The sequence below is a fragment of the Bradysia coprophila genome, unplaced genomic scaffold, assembly GCF_014529535.1.
Source record: "Bradysia coprophila strain Holo2 unplaced genomic scaffold, BU_Bcop_v1 contig_151, whole genome shotgun sequence".
NCBI classification, from domain to species: Eukaryota; Metazoa; Arthropoda; class Insecta; order Diptera; family Sciaridae; genus Bradysia; species Bradysia coprophila.
The window spans coordinates 8,028,593-8,049,270 of record NW_023503423.1 but is presented as its reverse complement, the minus strand read 5'-3'; the positions used below and the strand labels follow the sequence as shown (position 1 = coordinate 8,049,270).

Sequence of the window (20,678 nt, the reverse complement as noted above, 5' to 3'; positions counted from 1 at the left end):
AAATCCCGAATAATTCGGAAAAAGTTCTGATTTTTTTGAGTTTTTTTTTTTCAAAATTATTCGGAACTCGTCGGAATTGTCAGAATTAAAATTCCCCAAAATACGCCCTGGTTACTCTAGCTACACATTTATCAGCGCAAAAGAGACCTAACTCAAATTTTTCTTTTGTAATTCTGTCAACTATGGCAGAAGAACAAAAGAAAAATTTGAGCTAGGTCTCCTTCACGTCCGTCGCTAGTCAAATCAATATGTAACTAATAGGTAATGTCAACCTAATTTAATGTCTAAGCTTGCTCCAGCTGTTAAACCAGCTAGCCGACTCTCAAACCCGCTGCTTATATACGTCTTTAGATAGTCACACGCACGCGCATTGTGTTTGTAAAGCCGTACTATCACACATATAGGCAGTGTAATTGGATGAGTGGATGAGTTGGTGAAACAGCTAAAGCAAACTTAGCTACAAATTTAAGACCGAAAGCGTCGAGGTTATATGAGTGGTATTTTCAAAAAAAAAATCCGAAATTCGGATTGGGACGGAAACACAATGAACCCCATCTCTACAGTTACCTATTTAATAAGCACAACCCATAACTTTATAAGTTGATTAGTTAATACGTTCGTAAGACATGTATGCTCATAAATTATTATCTTGCTTGCATGAGGAGTGTGCTGTGTGCATGCATATTCTCAATACGACATTTTGGAAAAACACATAGGTAAAAATGTATCTGTCAGTTGCTGTACTTGGATGGAAAGGAAAATTGTTTGGGAGCATAATTAAGGTGAGAAAATAATTTTCATAAGAAATGGAAGGTGTGTACGATTAATACGGTAAGGCAATCATCAAACCTAAATGCATTTGCTCATAGGAGTGGTAAAATTTCTATGAGAATATTGCCAAAATTTGCTGTATAATTCAGGCACCAGTCTCCAAATTTCTGTCTCTGCAAAATCAGAATGTGAATATTGAAACAGAGCACACGTATTATCGCAGTAGCACTGTTTGAGGGAAACGACTCTTATAAATGTAACTAAGACTCGCTTCCAGAAAAATGGAAATGCATGAAAGAATTACCACCCAAAGAAAGTCCTGGTAAGACTCGTGCGCCGATCAATATTTTTCGGGAGCGGATGTGAAATTTTGTGAACGAACAATTGAAGCTCCTTAAACTTTTCATGGTTAAAAAGTAAACGGAGTAAGTGCGATTACAGCTTAAAACTCACCGGTATCATACGTTAAATTATTTATCAGCGGCGGAGGCTATTTGGACACCATTTTGTAATAACCAAGTTTCTACCATTTAAAAAATGTCTTTAAACATGGTTACTGCAAAATGCAGCTGATTTACCGACGCACAGGTCTAGCCATGCTACTTCAACAATTCAACATTCACAAAAAATATTTTCATGTTTCTGTTCTAACTGAAATCAATTTTTACCCACACGATAGTGTGCATTCCATTGGTAATTCATGGAGCAATAAAAATAAGCATTTAACAGAGAAAAGAAAAATATTTTTAATCCAAAACACTTAAAGAGTCAAGAGAAAACATTTTCCAGTAAACAAACATTAAAAGTTTTTTTTTAAACAGAAATACTCCGTAAATAATACAAACTCAGACGCATTATTTAAGGTGATAACACTCATTGTGACGCAATATTATACTTTCAACATATTTCTGCATGTATAAAATGAAGCTTTTCTAATACAGTGTTGATTTCGATAATGTTTATGGACGGTTGATTAACAGATGAAGATTTATCGCTTCCATAAAAATGTAGCTAAATCGGTATTGGAATTAGTATATTCGAAAACCGAAACAATTGTTTTGTTATCGTGGTCATCAGCATTGTTGTTGATAGTTTCTTTTACATTTTGACGCACATTACTACAGTTGCATTTATTCGACTGGTATAAGTATATACCTAGGTATAGGTATTTCACGTCAAAAAATGTCATCAATCAATTGACCGGTATAAGATATTAAAGATGTTTAGCTTTTTTAATGTAAAAACACTTGGGTGCACACATGAATCAAAAATAACAAACAGGTACACTGTAAATGCATCGTCTCGTATATTTTCCACACATATCCGGACTATAATAAAATACGTTGCTATATGGTGTTACCAACTTCTACCGTTTCATTCACAATAAAAGCTCTCCGTAATAGGAAAGCTTTCAACGTTAAATTTCGACTCTTAGAACACAGACGGCTCCAAAGTCGTAGCAGGTTGTGATATGGGATTTCCATATAGCAAAACGAAATAAAAACGAAATGTTTACTCACTTGATTCGTGTACACCGACTTTTTTCCGCAATGTTTCCGTTACGTTATTATTGCCAGCCTGGTCCGTAGGAAATGATGAAAACGACAGATTCAAGCTGCGAAATAATTTCGCAATGGTTTGCATTAGTAAATGGCACGTGTGCTCGCCGGCGACATTATATTGGCCATCACGTTCGTAGTAAAGTAGAGCGTGTTTCCATTCATATCTGTGTGATGTAAGGCAAGTTTTTTTTTGTTTGAATATCTGTTTTGAATTTTATATACTTTCACGATAGTATAGAAAATGTGTAAAAAGCTTTGATATTTTATCAGAGTAATAGATAGTTATCGTGTTTACGAATATACATCTGTCCCGTCGAATGTAGGAATAAAGTTATAAGTATTCAACCAGCTGGACAAATCCATGTTATTTTTGAATGAGTTATGTGGAAACGGTGATTTTGAGGGTGATTCAGGCGTCCTACGACCATTTCATCTTCTAAAATGCTTTCGGGGATCTTTGATAGATTCTGCTCTTCTTATATATCTAACCGTTCCCTATTTAACATTACAACAATGTAAATGACCCAGCTGGTGAAATGATATTTTGACACAAATTGTATGAGCCATCTGTCAAAATTTTCAGTGGAAAATGTATGAGAATTTCATTTCACCAACTGGATGTATACTTGACCGTAAAAGTAGGGATTCACAATACATTTTTGATGATATATTGAATTTCCTTGAAACGGATTCGATGGAGCGTTTATAAATGACGTCTGCGTTTTGGTGAGAGGGATTTTGAATTAGAAGTCATTTTATACAAAAAAAAAAAAGATTTTTATGAAGAAAGCAATGATAAGGACGTTTCGACCACTATTCTGCCTGTTAACCAAAAACATCGGATGTCTTCTCGCATAAGCTTTTAAGAGCTTTAGAAAGCGTCTGTGAGCTTTGAGCTTCTTTTAGATTCCACTCAAAAAGTGAAACATTTCATTAGAATTCAAAGGAAGCTCGAAGCTCAAAAGCTTTTAAAAGCTAATGCGAAAAGACATGCGATGTTTTTGCTTAATACGGCAGTGTATTTGTGAGAAAATCTGATACTTCTTTCGACGTCTTGCATTATTGCATTATTCAAAAATACCATTTCTCATCAGGCCATGGCGACCAGGGCATATTTTACGGAAACATGTTTCTCAAATTTTTGAAAGTTTCCAAAATGTTTCTGAAAAGTTTCTTAAAGTTTCTCGAAGTTTCTTAAAGTTTCTAGAAAAGTTTCCTTAAGAAACATTTTGGAAACTTTCAGAAACTTGAGAAACATGTTTCCGTAAAATAGGCCCTGATGGCGACAGTGGTACTCGATACACTATACCGCTTTGCTCACGAAAAAGTCTAGCGAATCATAGTTGAAATGTAATTTCAACTCAACACCAAACTTCCTTACTCGTGGTCAGTTCTATGGTAAAGCTACCATAAAGCGAATATAGCAAAGCGGGTTTTTGCACATACGTATATGTGGACAAATGAAAGTTTTTTCAAACTTTCATAAGTTCTAAATGTACATATGCTACTTGGGTTTTGATTCTTCTATAGATAGATGTAGATGTAGACGTACATTGCACTCCGTATCTATAGAAGAATTAAAAGCAAAGTCGCATGTGTATATTTGGGACTTATGAAGGTTTGAAAAAACTTTCATTTGTCTACATATATAAATGCAAAAACCCGATTTACTAAGAATTGCAGACAAATCGGTAAAAAATGCGGATGTCATTTATGAACGCTTCCCGAATGCTTTTCCAGTGTTAACGTCGTTGCTATATCTGTGTAATACAACATACTTCAATCGAATCACAACACCATCAGAATACAAATAGAAATTTGAAACTATAGGAAATCTTCGGGGAGTGTGAACTGTGCTCAGCTCAATTTGAACCAACTTAAACGAAACTTTTTCAATTCTCTCAAATCTAAGTTTTTCATACTAAGGCAGCATGAGTTTGACAGGTGGTTACTATTCTCACAAGCACAAATTCATCGGAAATGTTTGATTGAAAAAGTTTTTTTTAGTCGAAGTTATCAAAATAGTTTAAGAATTTGAGAAGCAGTTTTACATTTACCTAGAGAACTTGAAGAACATCCCGTTGTATTGGTAAGTGTAGTGTAAATCTGTTAAGGTAATGAGAGACATTTCTTCAGTCTAGCTCGGCGCAGCACACGAAAAAATTATGAGCCGACTTATCATTTTTCTATCATTTATCTATTTTTATGGAAACAAATTCTTGAAAAACTCTTAGAAATTCCTGGAATAAAATTTTGAATTTTTACGAGGAATTTTTCGAGGGGTTGCTCACTCTGATTAACCATTGGTTAATCACTGGTTGATCATGGTTAATCACTTGTTAATCAGCACTCTTCGGAACAAAACAAATAACTTCGGATAAGAACTAATTTGATAGATTACGCCAAAACACACTGAACTTGATGCGCAGTAGGTTCAAAAATGCTTTAAATGGTCTGGGATAAGAATAGTTGGCACAAATACTGTCCATTGCAGCATGTCAGAGGCCTGCTTCGCTCTTATTACATGTAGCAGGATAGTCTTGATAGGATAGATAGTTTTGCATGTAGTGCAAAACGATAGTCTCACGATTATCACGGTGAGATTGAAAGAACTTTCAGTCGAAATCACGGGTACACGGAATTTTCAGCTTGAAACTTGTCAGGGGGACTCCCATCGTTGTTTTTATGCAAAAATTAAAATAGTCGAACCGGTCCTTTTTCAACTTCGTCGATTTTTTTTTGATGTTTCGACCTCGGTAATCTTCGGACACTGCCGTAACCTACCAGTACAACTATTTCGCAATCGAATTTTCTTAGTAGTGTAGTATTTAAGGACCAAAAAGAGGCCGAACGTTTACACCTCCGGAATTCGCGATTTGATGATTGAAAGTTGTTAAGGGGTCAAAAATAAGACATTCTGGGGAGGGAGCCAAAAATTTCCTCCGCGCCCGCCCTCTGGGGCCCCATTGAATGTCATTTGCAGAGTCTTTTTCTACGATTTATGGAAGACGAACGTCTAATAATAAAATTCTCCTAGATCACGCAAATGATCGGTGAAAGTTCAAACTTTATTTTAGCGATTTAAGTTTTTCCAAAATTTCCACTTTTCCGACACATTTTCACAATTTTCCCCAATATCACCGAAAATTAGGCGAAAAATTAGAGTTTAAAGTTAAATAACTCGCGCAACACATTTCATAGAGAAAAATTTTGTTAAAGTGAGATGTTCTCTGTTCAATTCTACGCACCCTCCCCGTTTTTTTTTTTTTGGGGTTGTCATCGGGTGGTATTTGGCCCAATTTTCCCTACACTTACCATATATTAAAAAAAATATATTTTCTGTTGTAGAGCAGATAGAGAGTTGGTTTCAAAGTAAAAGTTATAGAGTTTTGTGAGTAGAATATTTTAGGAGTCCAACAAAATGGCTGACAACCGCCATCTTGGAAATATCGTTCAAATATAGGGTTAGAATTGGGAATTTTAGCTTCAACTCCGGAAATAGGTAAGATACAGAGTTGGATCCAAAGGTTAAGTTGTGGAGTTTCGTGAGTAGAATATTTTGTGAGTCCAACAAAATGGATGACAGTCGCCATCTTGGAAAACCGGCCAAATTTAAAATTTAAAGTTTAATACGATTTTAGCTTCATTTCCGGAAATAGGTAATGTACAAAGTTGGTTTAAGTTATAGTGTTTCGCGAGCGTAATATTTTAGGTTTCGAAAAGTGCGCAAACTGTTTGATTTATTTTTAATACAAAAACTTCATTCCTTTTGTATAACAGAATGATATTATTTGAAGATGAACGTGCAGTTAGAGTCATAGAGTTACATGTTAAGTGTTAATCTGCGCACCCACAGATCATTTCTCACACAAAACACTCACAAATAATGTGTATTGTTTAAGACCTGTTCTGCTGTTCATTGTTATACAAATTCACATTGCTTTATGATATGATTGCAATATGATTTGCACACGTTTACTAGAGTATTTAGTAGAATGGCGCCGCGTATTAACTGCGATTTATGTGTTTTTTGCCAGAAAACACTGGCCGATCAAAAATTACGGAACCCAAAAAACGCGGGTGATAAAGACACAATTTCAGACACTTACCGAAATATCGGTAGCCTGTTGGAGAAATACAAGACACACGAAAAGTTGCAAAAATACAAACATTTAAATATTGTGCAAACCAATTCATGGACGAACATTTTTGAACAAAATAACGCCAAATGGCATAAAAACTGTCGAATAAAATTTTCCGATGGGAAGCTAAATAATTTAATTAAATTTCCTAAAAGAGGTGCCACATCCAGCAATAATGAGACCGTTACAGAAGATATTGCTTTTAACGTCATTTGTAAACATATCAACGATTGGGTTGAAAACAGTGACCGTGAAGCAAATTTACTTTTTTTGAAAGATTTATATCTTCTCTATGTGAGCTCGAAGAATGCAGATAAAAACCTATCATGCACACTACTTTGCAAGTGTCAAAATGCCTGCAGCAACAACTCCGATGTCAAATAAAATTTTCAAGTGTAAAATCATTCATATGAGATCTCTGCTTTGAAAAATAAAATAACAATATCGTACATACTGCACAGTTTTCTAGCAAACCTATTTCCAGAGATAAAATTAAAATATAATTTTTCCAAGATGGCGACTGTCAGCCATTTTGTTGGACTCACAAAATATTCTACTCACGAAACTCCACAACTTAACCTTTGGAAACAACTCTGCATCTTACCTATTTCCGGAGTTGAAGCTAAAATTCCCAATTCTAACCCTATATTTGAACGATATTTCCAAGATGGCGGTTGTCAGCCATTTTGTTGGACTCCTAAAATATTCTACTCACAAAACTCTATAACTTTTACTTTGAAACCAACTCTCTATCTGCTCTACAACAGAAAATATATTTTTTTTAATATATGGTAAGTGTAGGGAAAATTGGGCCAAATACCACCCGATGACAACCCAAAAAAAAAAAAAACGGGGAGGGTGCGTAGAATTGAACAGAGAACATCTCACTTTAACAAAAATTTTCTCTATGTTGCGCGAGTTATTTAACTTTAAACTCTAATTTTTCGCCTAATTTTCGATGATATTGGGGAAAATTGTGAAAATGTGTCGGAAAAGTGGAAATTTTGGAAAAACTTAATTCGCTAAAATAAAGTTTGAACTTTCACCGATCATTTGCGTGATCTAGGAGAATTTTATCATTAGACGTTCGTCTTCCATAAATCGTAGAAAAAGACTCTGCAAATGACATTCAATGGGGCCCCAGAGGGCGGGCGCGGAGGAAATTTTTGGCTCCCTCCCCAGAATGTCTTATTTTTGACCCCTTAACAACTTTCAATCATCAAATCGCGAATTCCGGAGGTGTAAACGTTTTGGTCCTTAAATACTACACTATAGTCACTTAGCTTTGTGTCTAAGCTTTGTGATGATTACACACATTCTATGGGTCAAGTGCAGCAAGTGAAGTTTTAGGTGTATTTTGTGACCCAAACTCCGAGAACTACGAAATATACGAAAGTGAATTTTTTCTCAAGAACAATTAAATATTTATGAGCGGTTCTAGTCATTAGCTCGCTCATTCTCATAATTATGCTATTAGAACTTAACTTGATCCTTTGATCAAAAATTCGACGAGCAAGCCTTAACGATGTCCACTGCTTTAAGGCTTTAGGGAACACCTTACTCTTACAGTTACGTCTTTTTCCAAGTCAATTGAAGAGCATAGACCGACGAACGATATCGTACGATATCGCTCTACGTATGAAAATAACAATTTTAAATTATCAGAAGGTATGTTAAAATAACTCGAAGACGAAATGATGATGTGCAGTGATTGATATTCCAGTTTTAATACGTATTGGGTTACTCTGATTAACCACTGGTTGATAACTGATTAACCATCACCAATTAACCATTGGTTAATCACCGACTAACTACTGGTTAATCGATGGTTAATCATGTTGATCATGGTTAATCACTGGTTAATCATGTTAATCACTACGAAAAAAAGAGTGAGCTGAGCAACCCCTCGGAATTTTTAAGAATTTAATTCTAATATTAGGCGGTTTGTCGATCCGAACCTTCGTAAACTCAACTCAAGAAAACAATTTTCAGTAGTCGATTAATGGCATTAGATTTCTTTATTTAAATATGCGAAAAAAAAGGCTGCTCACAATGATGCAGCCCGTAAATTAGATGTTTGTTAGGCGTGTGGGAGCAAAAACCCAGAAAATTGATGTATGGGGATGTCAGATGTCGAGACCGAAATTCTAAAACAACATTACATAACAGCTCTTACGATACGGAATAAGAGTGGGTACCGAATGACATGTAAAAAGTTAAATTAAATTTTCCGAAATTAATTTTGCTAATATTCACTCACCCATCCTTTTTTTACAACCGTGTTAGCTTACGTTCCATATCATCCCCACATCAACAACATGTTTCCAAATCACATCTTATAACTACTCAAACGGAAATTGAATTTCCTTTTCGAAAAAAAAAACTTTTGACTTTCTACCCATAATACCGTTACGTCTAATTTGCACATATAAAAGCCATAAACGAAATTGCAGAGAAAATTTTCTTCTTTATCGTTCATCATCCATACACACAACCCCTGAATCTTTGAATCTAAAAAACCTATTCGATTTGCTTGTTATGCGATTAACAAAATGTTTAAACTGATACCACACCACATACATGTATGTAATGCATACACACTAGGCTTACTGTAGTACAATGGAAAATTGCACTATTACGTTGAGACAATAGAATTATTGGGTAAGATAACAAACACGCAAGATATAATGATGATTACGATAGATGTCGACGTAAACACAGTATAGTCCAATAATAGGTCAAGTGTGGATAAAACGAAAGGGTTGAAACAACAAGATATCTTCAACATGAGCGTTTTTTGTGCTACTCTTCCACGGTAGACATTTTCCGGAACATTACTTTTGATTTTGAAGACGGAAATATTTCAAGTGTATGAACCGAGTCTTTGACAATATTGACAAAATCGTTTTTGTTATTTTCGTTCGTCTCATTCGCATTTTGTTGGAATGTTGTAAACCCCATTGTTTGCATACTACAGATAACATCACATAAAGCAAATATTCAACAATCGCAATTTAATTTATCTGTGTTGGATCAATCAAATCAAATCAAAAGTGTTTACGTTATTCATTCATACGATTACATTCCAATTTACAAAAGGCTCACGAGAGCTCATTCAGACATTCATTCCGAAGACGGCCAGTGATTAACATTGCAATAGCTATATTATATTCGTGTGTATATTGTGAGCTGTATCAATACTAACTTGTTCATAATAGCAACCATAAAATCGGCGATTGATTGAAAGCTCAATAGGCCGGCTCTGATAAGCATGTGGTATTCATTTGCGCAAGTTGTTTTATTTTGAATGAAATCGAATGTGTATCCACCAACGGTTATCAACGGGGTGCCATCGTGACGGAAATATTTGACTATGCGACTCACTGGAGCTGGAATGATACAAAAAAAGTTGTCGACAAATTTTGAAATGTCTTAAATGGGGTAAAAAAACGCCTTTTTCCACCTTTTAAAGAGGAGAAAAAAAAATCACAATGGTTCATTTCCGTAATTCAATTGATTTGATTTGTTATTGACATAGCTCTGTCCACTTGAACGCTACACCTCTAGCAAGCAAACTTCGTTTTGGCGCTGTCAAAATAAAACCTTATTTCTTTGTTCGTAAGATCTTCCAATGTTGACCAATTTAAAATTTTATATTCAAAGGGTATTGGCGACACACAAAAGATTTCTACAAGTGAAATATGGACCGAAATCAGACGTATTTTTCAGTGGACTTTTTATTTGTGTCCATTAAAAATCCTTGATGCTTATATGGCTAGTGGGAGGTGATCGAAAACATGCATTTTTCTTCCTTTGTGTTAATCCGCTCGCTTGACATTTTTCGAGCTTTTCCGTCATCACGGAGCTATTTTTTCTGACTCAAGTGCTCTGACTATTTAGCAATTTTTCCATGTAGACGAAAGGTACATGAATGTGTGGAGCGTCATTAGAAAGGTAATTGCATGTACTTTTCGAACAAGAGACCGTCCACAACAGATGTAAAAAGATTAAATTACGAGAAATTCTCAACTTGCCAACGACATCAAACGTGCTAAACTTTATCGATGTACTAAATACTTATTGGATAACAAATTCATAACATTGCTCCTGAATGTAGTACAGTCTCGGAATTACCAACGTTACAACATTTACGTATGCATATGGATTGTAACATGTAAATCGCATGTGGAATGAATAACGTCGATTGGATTGTAATAATGTTGAAAATGTAACTTCTTATATTTCGTCCACTGTATATTCGGTTCCTCACCCATATCAGGCTATCATTACTAAGCTCCACTTTTTACTTGGGTCAAGTCCGGTCCCTTGACTTAATTATTTCCTCAATATATTTTTGCAATTGTTATCACAATATCACAAAATAGTCTTGCTTTCTCATAAACGGGCCTCATCACAAAAAAAATCTTTTCTAAATAACTCCAAGATACTCCTTCCCTTCCACTACTCCGATACTTTTCCTTAACGAATTTACCGTCAGGAATTTCATTCCTCGAGTTATCAAGCTTCGACACGAAAATTCTTTTAGGAATATTTCAGAGATTACCCGTCCATTATAGCCTTTGTACGACATTTTCTCATGAATTGCATTCCTCGTCAAAAAAAAAGTTTTGTAAATCCGTTGAGAATTATCTAAGTTATCAAGGGTAATCGTACAAAATCCGGAGAGTTAAAATCCGGAATTACAAAATCCAGACAAAAAAATCCGGAAGCCTCAAAATCCGGAAGCCTCATAATCTGGAAACTTCAAAATCAGGAAGCTTCAAAATCCTGATCGATGTTAAACTTTACGGATTTCGTCCGGATTTTTTCCGGATAACTTTGACGAAGCTTGGCGAAGATGTTGGAACTTTGCAAAATTCTGAAAACTGCTATTAGTGATAGTATTGAAACTGCAGTGTCACATAATTGGCACAGTGGCAGTGAAAATTCAAAAGTCGTCGGAGGTAAATAATACACACTTTCCATAGGTTTGTTCCATCCTATAGTATAGTAAAAAAAGAGTTTTAAAAAGACGAAAACGAACGAGAGCATCCACAGACGCAAACATAACCACAGCAACATTCATTCATTAAAACGTAAATGCGATGTTGTGTTGTTTCTCTGTGGATGACGATTGACATTTTCAACGACCTTGTTCCTATTGTTGCAATTATTGCAATTTTTTAGAATCACATTTGTCAATGTACACAGGGATTTAATTCGGTGTATACTCTAGGCTTACGGATACCATTCAACAATCTTCTACAGAACTGTCACTCTTCCTTCTTCACGTAGAGATCTGATAGTATAACTGTTGAGCAAAGAGAGAGCTATTTCGACCTCGGAAGTTTTGCGAAAAAGTTCTAAAAAATGGCGTCCAAAACTGAAAATCCTCATCCACCTGAGTAGGACCCGTCATTTCTAGATATTTGTTTGATAAAAATTATAGATTTTTTTTGCTGAGATATGGTTTTCGCTGCAGGAAAAGAAAACGTACTAAAACGTGAAATGCTGTCAAGAGTTGACAGAAGGGATAAGCAAAATAAATACAGAAAAGGCATAAAATATGGACGCTACCAACTGTAATTGACACAGTTGCATTGACAATTGAATATTGTAATTTCAAGTGGGAAAATATAAAAAGTTGCTTCTGGTTATTCTTGAAATATATTCTTTAATTGCTAGGTTTGGTTTAGTAGTTGATGGATGAAATCAGCGCCGCAGGCCTTGAAATAAATAGAAAAATAAAAAAGCGGGGTCGAGGGGCGGCAGCCCCCGCTGAGGGGGGTCAAGGGGGAGAATCCCCCTTGAAGGTTCAATGACACTTTGTCCGGGTGTTTTTGATGTGTCTGAAGTTAGCTTAGTACAGATTTTTTATGATGAATTAGGTACAACCATTACAACTGTTATAATTGTCACAACTTTATGGACTTATTCTATTTCTATAAAGAAAAGAGTTGTACCTTCTAGATACAGCTTTTTCCTTCCATCCTGATTGTTGTACCGAGTCGGTGCAGACACATGTGCTTTTGCACCAAATTTAACCTGGATTTTGTAATTCGGTATTTTGAAGCATCTAGATTTTGAGGTTTCCGGATTCTGAGGCTTCCGGATTTTGAAGCCTCCGGATTTTTTTGTCTGGATTTTGTAATTCCGGATTTTAGTTCTCCGGATTTTGTAGGGGAGCCTTATCAAGGAACCAGAAACGTCAAACGTCAAAAATTCTTTTGTGAATAACTTTTAGATTGTGAGACCAATTCATCCCATCTTCAAACTTAACCTAAGGGATTGCATTCTTCATCGAATAAAGAAAGGCTTTTGAAAATCCGATGAGTATTCCTCAAGCTATCAAGGAATTGCCAAAGTGTGACAAACATTTTAGTCATAGTAGTGACAAATATTTTCAAGTGTTTGTCATCTGTAAGACCCATGCCTTTTAGTCAACGAAATCATAAACAAAAATATCCTCGGTTTCTGTGAATTCTAATTCAGATTTCTGTTTATCAAAAGAAAATTACGAGTGCCACCCACTGCCACCCCTTTATTTCCATAATTAATAGCTCTCAGCTCGGTTGCATAGAGATATAATATTGTTGTCACATTGAGTAAATTCTCCAAAGCATAGCATGAAATTACTATTTGTATTTTTCAAGCAAAACATATGACCGCCTGGTATTTTTCTCTACTTTGTTGTGTGATCGAAACAGCGTATCATTTACTTGGAGTGATAAAAATGTAAAACAACGGTTGAAAATAACAAAAAAAAACTATAGTTAGTAACGCTCTAAAAACATCACGTTTTATGTACAGCATTGAACATCATCTGCATTAGAAATGAGCGATGCCTCCGTGCTTCATTTTCCCTCATTTTCGGCAACGAAGCATAACAATTATTTTTGATGTACACGATAATCTTTTAATTTTATAAATGGGGTGCTCTACCGACCAGACCACGGTAACTGAACAAAAATATCTCATTTCAATTCAATTTCAATTTTTTACTTGGCACAGTCTCACAATCAGACCCATACCACATTTCTTTCGACACCACGCCATCTAGGTATCATTTCTCTGACACATAACAGGGAATATTCTTGAGAATGTAATGCTTGAATGTAAGAAATTTCCAAGAAATTTATTTTGTAGAAAGTTTGAAAAACGGATGTCTTAAAATAGTCCCTAGACAGAAGTGAAGTATTATACGAGTTTTTATGATCTAGAACGGACAACCATACTAAATTACTGTGCTTTGACATTTGAGCTACTAGTCTAGAGGCCATAGGATGTTTTATATCCGAACCGGAGTAGCTGAAAGGGTTCCACTCCCAGATAAAGAATAGTTCAGGTGCCAAGCTGAAATATGGGTAAATTTTGAAAAATGGCCGCTCCCACCTCAAAATTCTGGATTTTCTCTTTTATACAGAACCACGAAAGAAAAGTCGAACTCTATCGAAAAACTCTTTCTTGCTCCGGACATAGGTTTGGATACACAACGTATTATGGCTCATATATTATTTTGGGAAATGTAAAAAATAAAGTTTCTCAGTTTTGCTGGTTTTAGAGTCTCAGTCACTGTAACAATGGCTGGTTTTAGGATGTCAGTCACTGTCACAATTAATTTTAATTAATTGCAAATCTACACGAATAGCCGCACAAATCAAATTCGTGGAAATACATCAAACAAAATTGAATTTTGGATCGATTACGAATTACCAAACAGAGTTTTGTTTAATTTCAAAAATTACTACGCCCAATTAAATGCTTACCTAATGAATAGTCACATATCGGTCCGAATTGAACATGAGCACAATCCGATGTAAATCCATTAACTGCACTAAGCGTAGCCAGAGCCGATTCACAATTATCATCGTATGTCGTCCAATTCAGATGAACATTTCTCGGTAATATTTCATCCTCTCGAATTTTCTGTTCGGCTAATTCGAAAACGGGCAACACCTGTAAGGATTCTCATTGTCGTATTCCATTAAGCGTTCAAATTGTGAATAGAAGCATACCTTTGTTAGTGATGCTTCGTACGATAAATTACTTGGTAATATCAAAACTGCCCTTAAATTGCAGTCATGCTGATTGGTAGACACATTCCAATGGCACACCGTTTCACATTCGACTCTCTCTTGGTCACGACAACCCCCAAAAACGAATGATGATAGATTAACGCATAGCGACGCAATGAATATCACGATCGATGGCGACAGTAAGGTTTTTAATGTTTTCATCTTTGTTGGATGAATATACAGATATTGACGAGTCCAGATGCAAGGTTTTGCTTAAGTGTAAGCACTTTCAATCGATGCAAATATTTGATAGGACATTTTCGTTTCAATCTTTTATTCCTTAAATGTTCTGTTGCTACCTGTAAATTAATGCAAAAAAAAACATTATTTTCGATAACACTGATGAGAAGTGTAAGGTTATGATGGAGGATGAATGAAAGCCGTGGCTATAAACATATCTTCAAGTCTCATTGGAATAGTATCTCTTTCTATCGGTTCAGTGACGCACGGCATCACATCGGGTGACAATCTACACATCTATTTCCTAACGCATGCTGAGAGGCGTTTTTAGCGAATGAGAGGTTTCCGGCACAAGATGGAGGCGAGTTCTGGAATCAAATTCGCTTAAAAAAAGCCTCTCAGCATGCGTTAGGAACAACGATTTTACTAAGCGACATCAAAAATACGCGACGAAGTCTACACTGTTGAGACAAAAATCTCTTAGAAGAGGAAGGGTGACGGAAGTTATCAAAATATTTTAAGTTTTTGTATTTGCAAGGTTCAAAAGTAGAGCGAATGGATGGATTGAAGATTTGTCACGTGACCATATCAACCAACCAGGCAAAAAAAGTGGCAAGTTGTTGGAAGTCCGTTCTTCGCTTTTTTTTAATTTTATTTATTTTTTTACTCATTTCATCAATGGCAACATGCCCCTGACACTTACATTTACAATTGTTTACATTACAAGATAAAAAGGACAAACCAATACTCTCTCTAAGTGAAGGATGGGTAACATAACATACCTTAGTCTTAAAAAAGGCGGGTAACACAACATTCGTTTGTTCCTAATCTAGGAATGACAGCACTACATACCTTGTTCTAAGTGAAGGATGGGTAACATAACATACCTTGTGTCTTAAAAAAGAACTGGTAACACTACTACACGCTTTGTTCTAAGTGAAGGATGGGCAACATCACATACCCTGTTCCATGTGATAGATGGGTAAAACACTTTTCTGATTAAACTCTGTCCAAGTTTGGGTCACTACACTAACCTAATCAGTATTCTGACAGGATCAGTACGTTGACAAAAGGAATTTTTTCATTTTTTACGTTCTCCGTTTTTCTTTCTGTTTTCGTTTTTGTTTTTTTGGTTTTTCGTTGTCGGGTTTTTCTCCTTTTTGGATTAGTGGTCGTGCAGTTTTGTTAGTGTCAATGTCAATGTTTTTAGTTTGTGTGTTTTTGCGGTTTTCTGGTTTTTTATTTTGTGTGAAATTTGAGTGGTTTTTTTGTGTGAAGGCGAGTGGTGATTTTTTGTGTGGAAGCGAGTGAGGTGATCCGTGTGTGAGCTGGTGGGGTGAGTGATTTTTAGTTTGTTTTTACGTAGGTTTTTGTTCGGTGTTTGTTTTTTGATTGAAATGAAGTTTCTCTTTGTTGAGCTACGTTTTGTGGGTACGTTTTCGTAGTAGCTTCTCACTAAGTTTCGAAATTTCCGTCGAAAGGTGGCAGAACTTTTATTGTAAATTTTCAAATTACTAGTTCAATCAGAAAATTTACTGCTGTCCCGTGTAGCGGACCAGTGGAAACGACTGAAGATGGTTAGACCACGCTAACCTCTGACCGCCACTGGTTCCGGAGGTCGAAACAGCATTTTGTCTCCACTTCGCTTCACGCGATCCATGGGAAAGGGAAGAGTAATTGTGCTCTGTTTGTTTTGGTGATTGTTCTGCATATTAGATAACGCCCCCCTGGAGTTAGTCTGGCTTCCAGGTAAAATAAAGTTTTGTACCATTGGTCTATTACAATGGAGAGTATTGGACAAACACAAAACCAAGCATCGAATACGATTTCGCAATCACATATTCGACATGTTTACCGAACACCAACTTCTCGTCCATAAGGACTCCTAAATCCTTTACTACTTTTGAACGAGCGAGTTGAACACCGTTAACAGAGTAACCGAATTCGACTTTGGATCTCTTACGAGTGAAGGAAATCACATTGCATTTCCTAACGTTTAAATACAGTTGGTTAACTTCACACCACTGCAAGAACCTGTTTAAATCACGTTGGAGAGGACTAGCATCAAGTACGTTCTTAATCACCTTGACTCTGTCAAACGCCTTCTTCGCTTTTTATGACCTAATTCCACATATATCTAGGTTGATGAATTGAACTCTTTTATCACAAATTCTAATCAATCAGTTATTTCAAATGTCGAATCAAAAATTATTTCTATAACAACGTCGTAGGTCGTAAAAAAAGCGAAATAAAATGAACAAAGGATTCATATTGGATCCCTTCTGACAGCAGAATTATTTGCAATCCTATAGAAAATATGAATGAATATCGGATAAATAATAACGACAAAGAGCTGTGTTTTATATAAATAAGACCATCCGAATGCCAAACAAAACACAATAACTTGATATATATATATATATACAAGAGGAGGCATACACTTAAGGTAGGTGTGTACAATTCTACTGCATTATGGAAGTCGACTCAATTTAAAGCTTCTTTCATATTTGATTCTTTTAATGTTCGTGTTCGCATTTCAAAGAGGAAAATTGTTCAACATCTTTCTTTTTATTGATATGCTTATGCGAAGCACTGAGTGCTGTAGCTTCCTATGCGTAAGCGGTGTACTTATGATAATATTGATTTTAAATCGAAAGTATTATTGCAGGTATTACGTCTGCTTTGCTTCTGTTTACCTTTGGATCCGAAAGGCCTTTTTTAATTGAATGAAAAATTTCTGTTTTCCCTGTATTTGAACGTTAAACAAAAGAAATTGTTGAAACATGAGGAGCAACTGTTGAGATCTACTACTATCGAAGGTTTCCTTTTCTTTAGCATGGGATATCATCGGTCCGAACTCTGTGTAAATGGTCAATTTGACCTCGATTTTCTTCCACATTTTGTTGCTTTTTCCGTAACTGACAACACCATAAAGAATTCGACACCACACACACAATAAACAGTGCAAGAAAAAAATGTTCTGTTTATTTTTATATCGAAATCAAATTTACGTTATATTTATTTATCGACAAACAAAAGCGAGTTCATATAATACACATCCCGAAAAAAGTTCATATAATTTTTATAGCATCATCCAACAACACACAGATCGGATTTTGACGTGTGTAAACAAACACGCGAGTATGGGGGGCAACATACAGAGAGGGTGTATGGTTAGTATAGAATATAGGTACTTGTGACTGAAGTAACACCAACCACAAAAGACGTTTTTTTTATGATCAATAAAACTGACGCCTTTATTCTTGTTTGAACTAGACAGCCGGTGGAAAATGATGAAAATTACATACGAAAACACAATTTCGTTTCTTTTTTTTTGTCGATTATATTCTGAAAATTTATAGTCAAATTACATAAAAGTTAACAAAAAATAATAATCGACCCATAATCTCGCTAGCAGATATGATTTATGAGGGTTGAGGAATATCCGTGTCGAAATCGCTACAATGTTGCTTGCAAAGTTTTAGCAAAAACTACTCGTAATTCATTTGATTTAAGACATTGATCTCCAGGGATGTTTGTTCAGTTGAATTGAGTCGAGCAGCAAGAGACCGCAGACCACCATCTCGTTTTAGATAACTAATATAAATAATAAACTTTGCCATTGTTATTTATGAGGAATTTTAAGTACCCCATTAGGGGACGTTCACAAATTCTGTCAGCACTTTTATTACATTTTCAGACATCCGTCCACTCCTACAACGAAAGAGAAAATCCCCTTTTTCAACAGTGGAGAACGGACCGAGAATTAATGGATGTCCTCTTACAAATGTCGTCGCTGATAAATGAAGCCATTTTTTAAGCCTTATCCTCTTTTAACGACAGCATCGACAAACAACAGTGATAATTGGCTTATATACTCTTATAATAGCCGAATTCGGGAGATTTTTAGCCCCGTGCGAAGTACAAGGGGCTAGAATTCGAAGCAGACGGTAAGGGCAAAGTGTTTGCCTATGTTCATAGATAACGAATACACAATAAAAATTTTGTCCGTCCGTCCGTCCGTCTGTCGATATCTTGAGTAGATCAAATCCGATTTCAAAAAAAAAAATTTCCCTGAAAGATACTCGAAATAGTGAGGCTTAGTTCGCAGATGGGCGATTTTGGGTCGACCCCTCCCGAGCTGGGGCCCCATAAGTGATTTAACGTTTTCCGAAGATATCTGCGACCATTCAAAGGCTACACATGTAAGTGATACGTCAAATAAAAGGTATTTACAATACCGATCGACAAAAAAAAAGTTTATGGAAATCGGATGATCGACTCGTTAGTTAGACCCCTTGGTGTGAACTAGGTACAGGGCGGCAAGACGTTTTTGCTTGTAGGTTGGCCAAATTTGAACGCATTTAGATGGATTTTGCTTTATTAGGTAGGTATTGAATCGTACCAATCAGGGAAAAAAAAGTTCATGGAATTCGGTTTACCGGAGCGTGAGCTAGGTCTCTTGGAGTGAGCTTATATGTGGCTACTCGGCCGTACAGTGAACGTGGAGTATTTTGTCAATATCTCGAGTAAACTTTGACAGAATTTCATGATTTTTTTTTGTTTGCAAAGGTACTAACGAATGTAAAGCAGCCGTACTACTTTCCACCTCCTGACAAAATGGCCGTCGGCCGCCATTTTGGATTTTTGTAAAAACAATAGAAATCGGTGAAAATGATACTTACAAAGTTACTGATCAGTGGGAAGTGATTGGTTATGTGTGTGGGGTGTTTCAAGAATCCCAAATATGGATATCTATTTATAAATATATACAGCTATATTGAGCTATATAACGGTGTAGATAGTTCTTTTGAGCTATATATTAGCATATTTATTCGTAAATTGTTTATTTATAGGTAAATATAGGTTATTATAAATTTTTGTAACAATTCTTTAGTTTGGGTTACAGTTGAAAGGAACGTCGTACGGGGCTTCGTAATTGCGCTTTGCGCAATTTTTAAGACGTGCACATTTCATAAGAATTTTACTTTAACGACGTTTACGGTCGCAGTAGGCTTAGGGTAAGAGTAGGGCGACCGACGAACTAGGGATAGATGTACGGGTTCGTACGGGGCTCAGTCGCAGCGAACGCTCCGAATGTTCTGACGGCTCGTTTTTATTAACAATATCAACGTGCTATGGTTTAGAAATTACATTTTTGCCTCTTTGGCTATGAGGGGTCAATAGAGCTGGGAGGTACATTCGAACATTTATATTTCCGGAGCTGGTTTCACCAGAAATTTGTTGCTGTATATTAGTTTGGGTGCACTGATCTCGAAAAAGAAAGTTAGAAGCTGAACTTGCTGCAAAAAAATATTTTTCGATCAAATCTTTCGTGAGCACGGAATTATTCGATTGGAATAAGTGAGCCTCAAATTTACACCTCAATAGCGCAATGTGTAAATCAAGCGAGACTTCACAATTCAAAGTGAATTATTGAATTGCAAGTTGTGTGTTCGAAACTCAACCGCAAAACAATTAATTTGTTTCATCAGGTTGTTGTCCACAATAATCACGTCTGATTTAATCGGTTATTAGGTTGCGTCTTGGATTTAGTACCGACGAAGTCTATTTGTGTTACATGTTGGTAATGATGTTATTCAGTCAGTTAGGCGAAAAGCTCGTTGACGGTGTGTGTTGTCTTTGTTTTGTTTATTGTCATTGGAAAGCTGAGACTGGTAGTGATCAAATTTTTTCAATTTTTCATATCTTAGCGTAGGTAGGTGAACTTTTAAGTCTATACGACCCTTGATTGACGCTCTTTGTTATAACGCCTCACACGACCCTGTTTCGTTCCATTCGAGATACATCCATTCATAAGTAAAGTGCATGTTTTCGGTTTTCGATCAACTGGCACTGGTCACACAACAGTTGAGGATTTTGTTTTTATTTTATAGGCATTATTGACACATTAAAAAAAACTCCTTTAGAATATGCGTCCGATTTCG

The 20,678-nt window shown here is 36.0% G+C and overlaps 1 protein-coding gene across 1 annotated transcript in view; it reads right to left on the bottom strand.

Moving 5' to 3' along the window:
* The window catches only part of LOC119074813 (atrial natriuretic peptide receptor 1-like), a 151,265-nt gene that overhangs the window by 89,080 nt on the left and 41,507 nt on the right, over positions 1-20,678 (bottom strand). The window contains exons 2-5 of the mRNA XM_037181102.1: positions 14,491-14,849; positions 14,242-14,431; positions 9,681-9,864; positions 2,292-2,497 (exon numbers count right to left, since the gene is read on the bottom strand). Coding sequence (XP_037036997.1) covers positions 2,292-2,497; positions 9,681-9,864; positions 14,242-14,431; positions 14,491-14,712 — 802 coding nt within the window. The 5' untranslated portion in view covers positions 14,713-14,849. The remainder of the gene's footprint in view (positions 1-2,291; positions 2,498-9,680; positions 9,865-14,241; positions 14,432-14,490; positions 14,850-20,678) is intronic.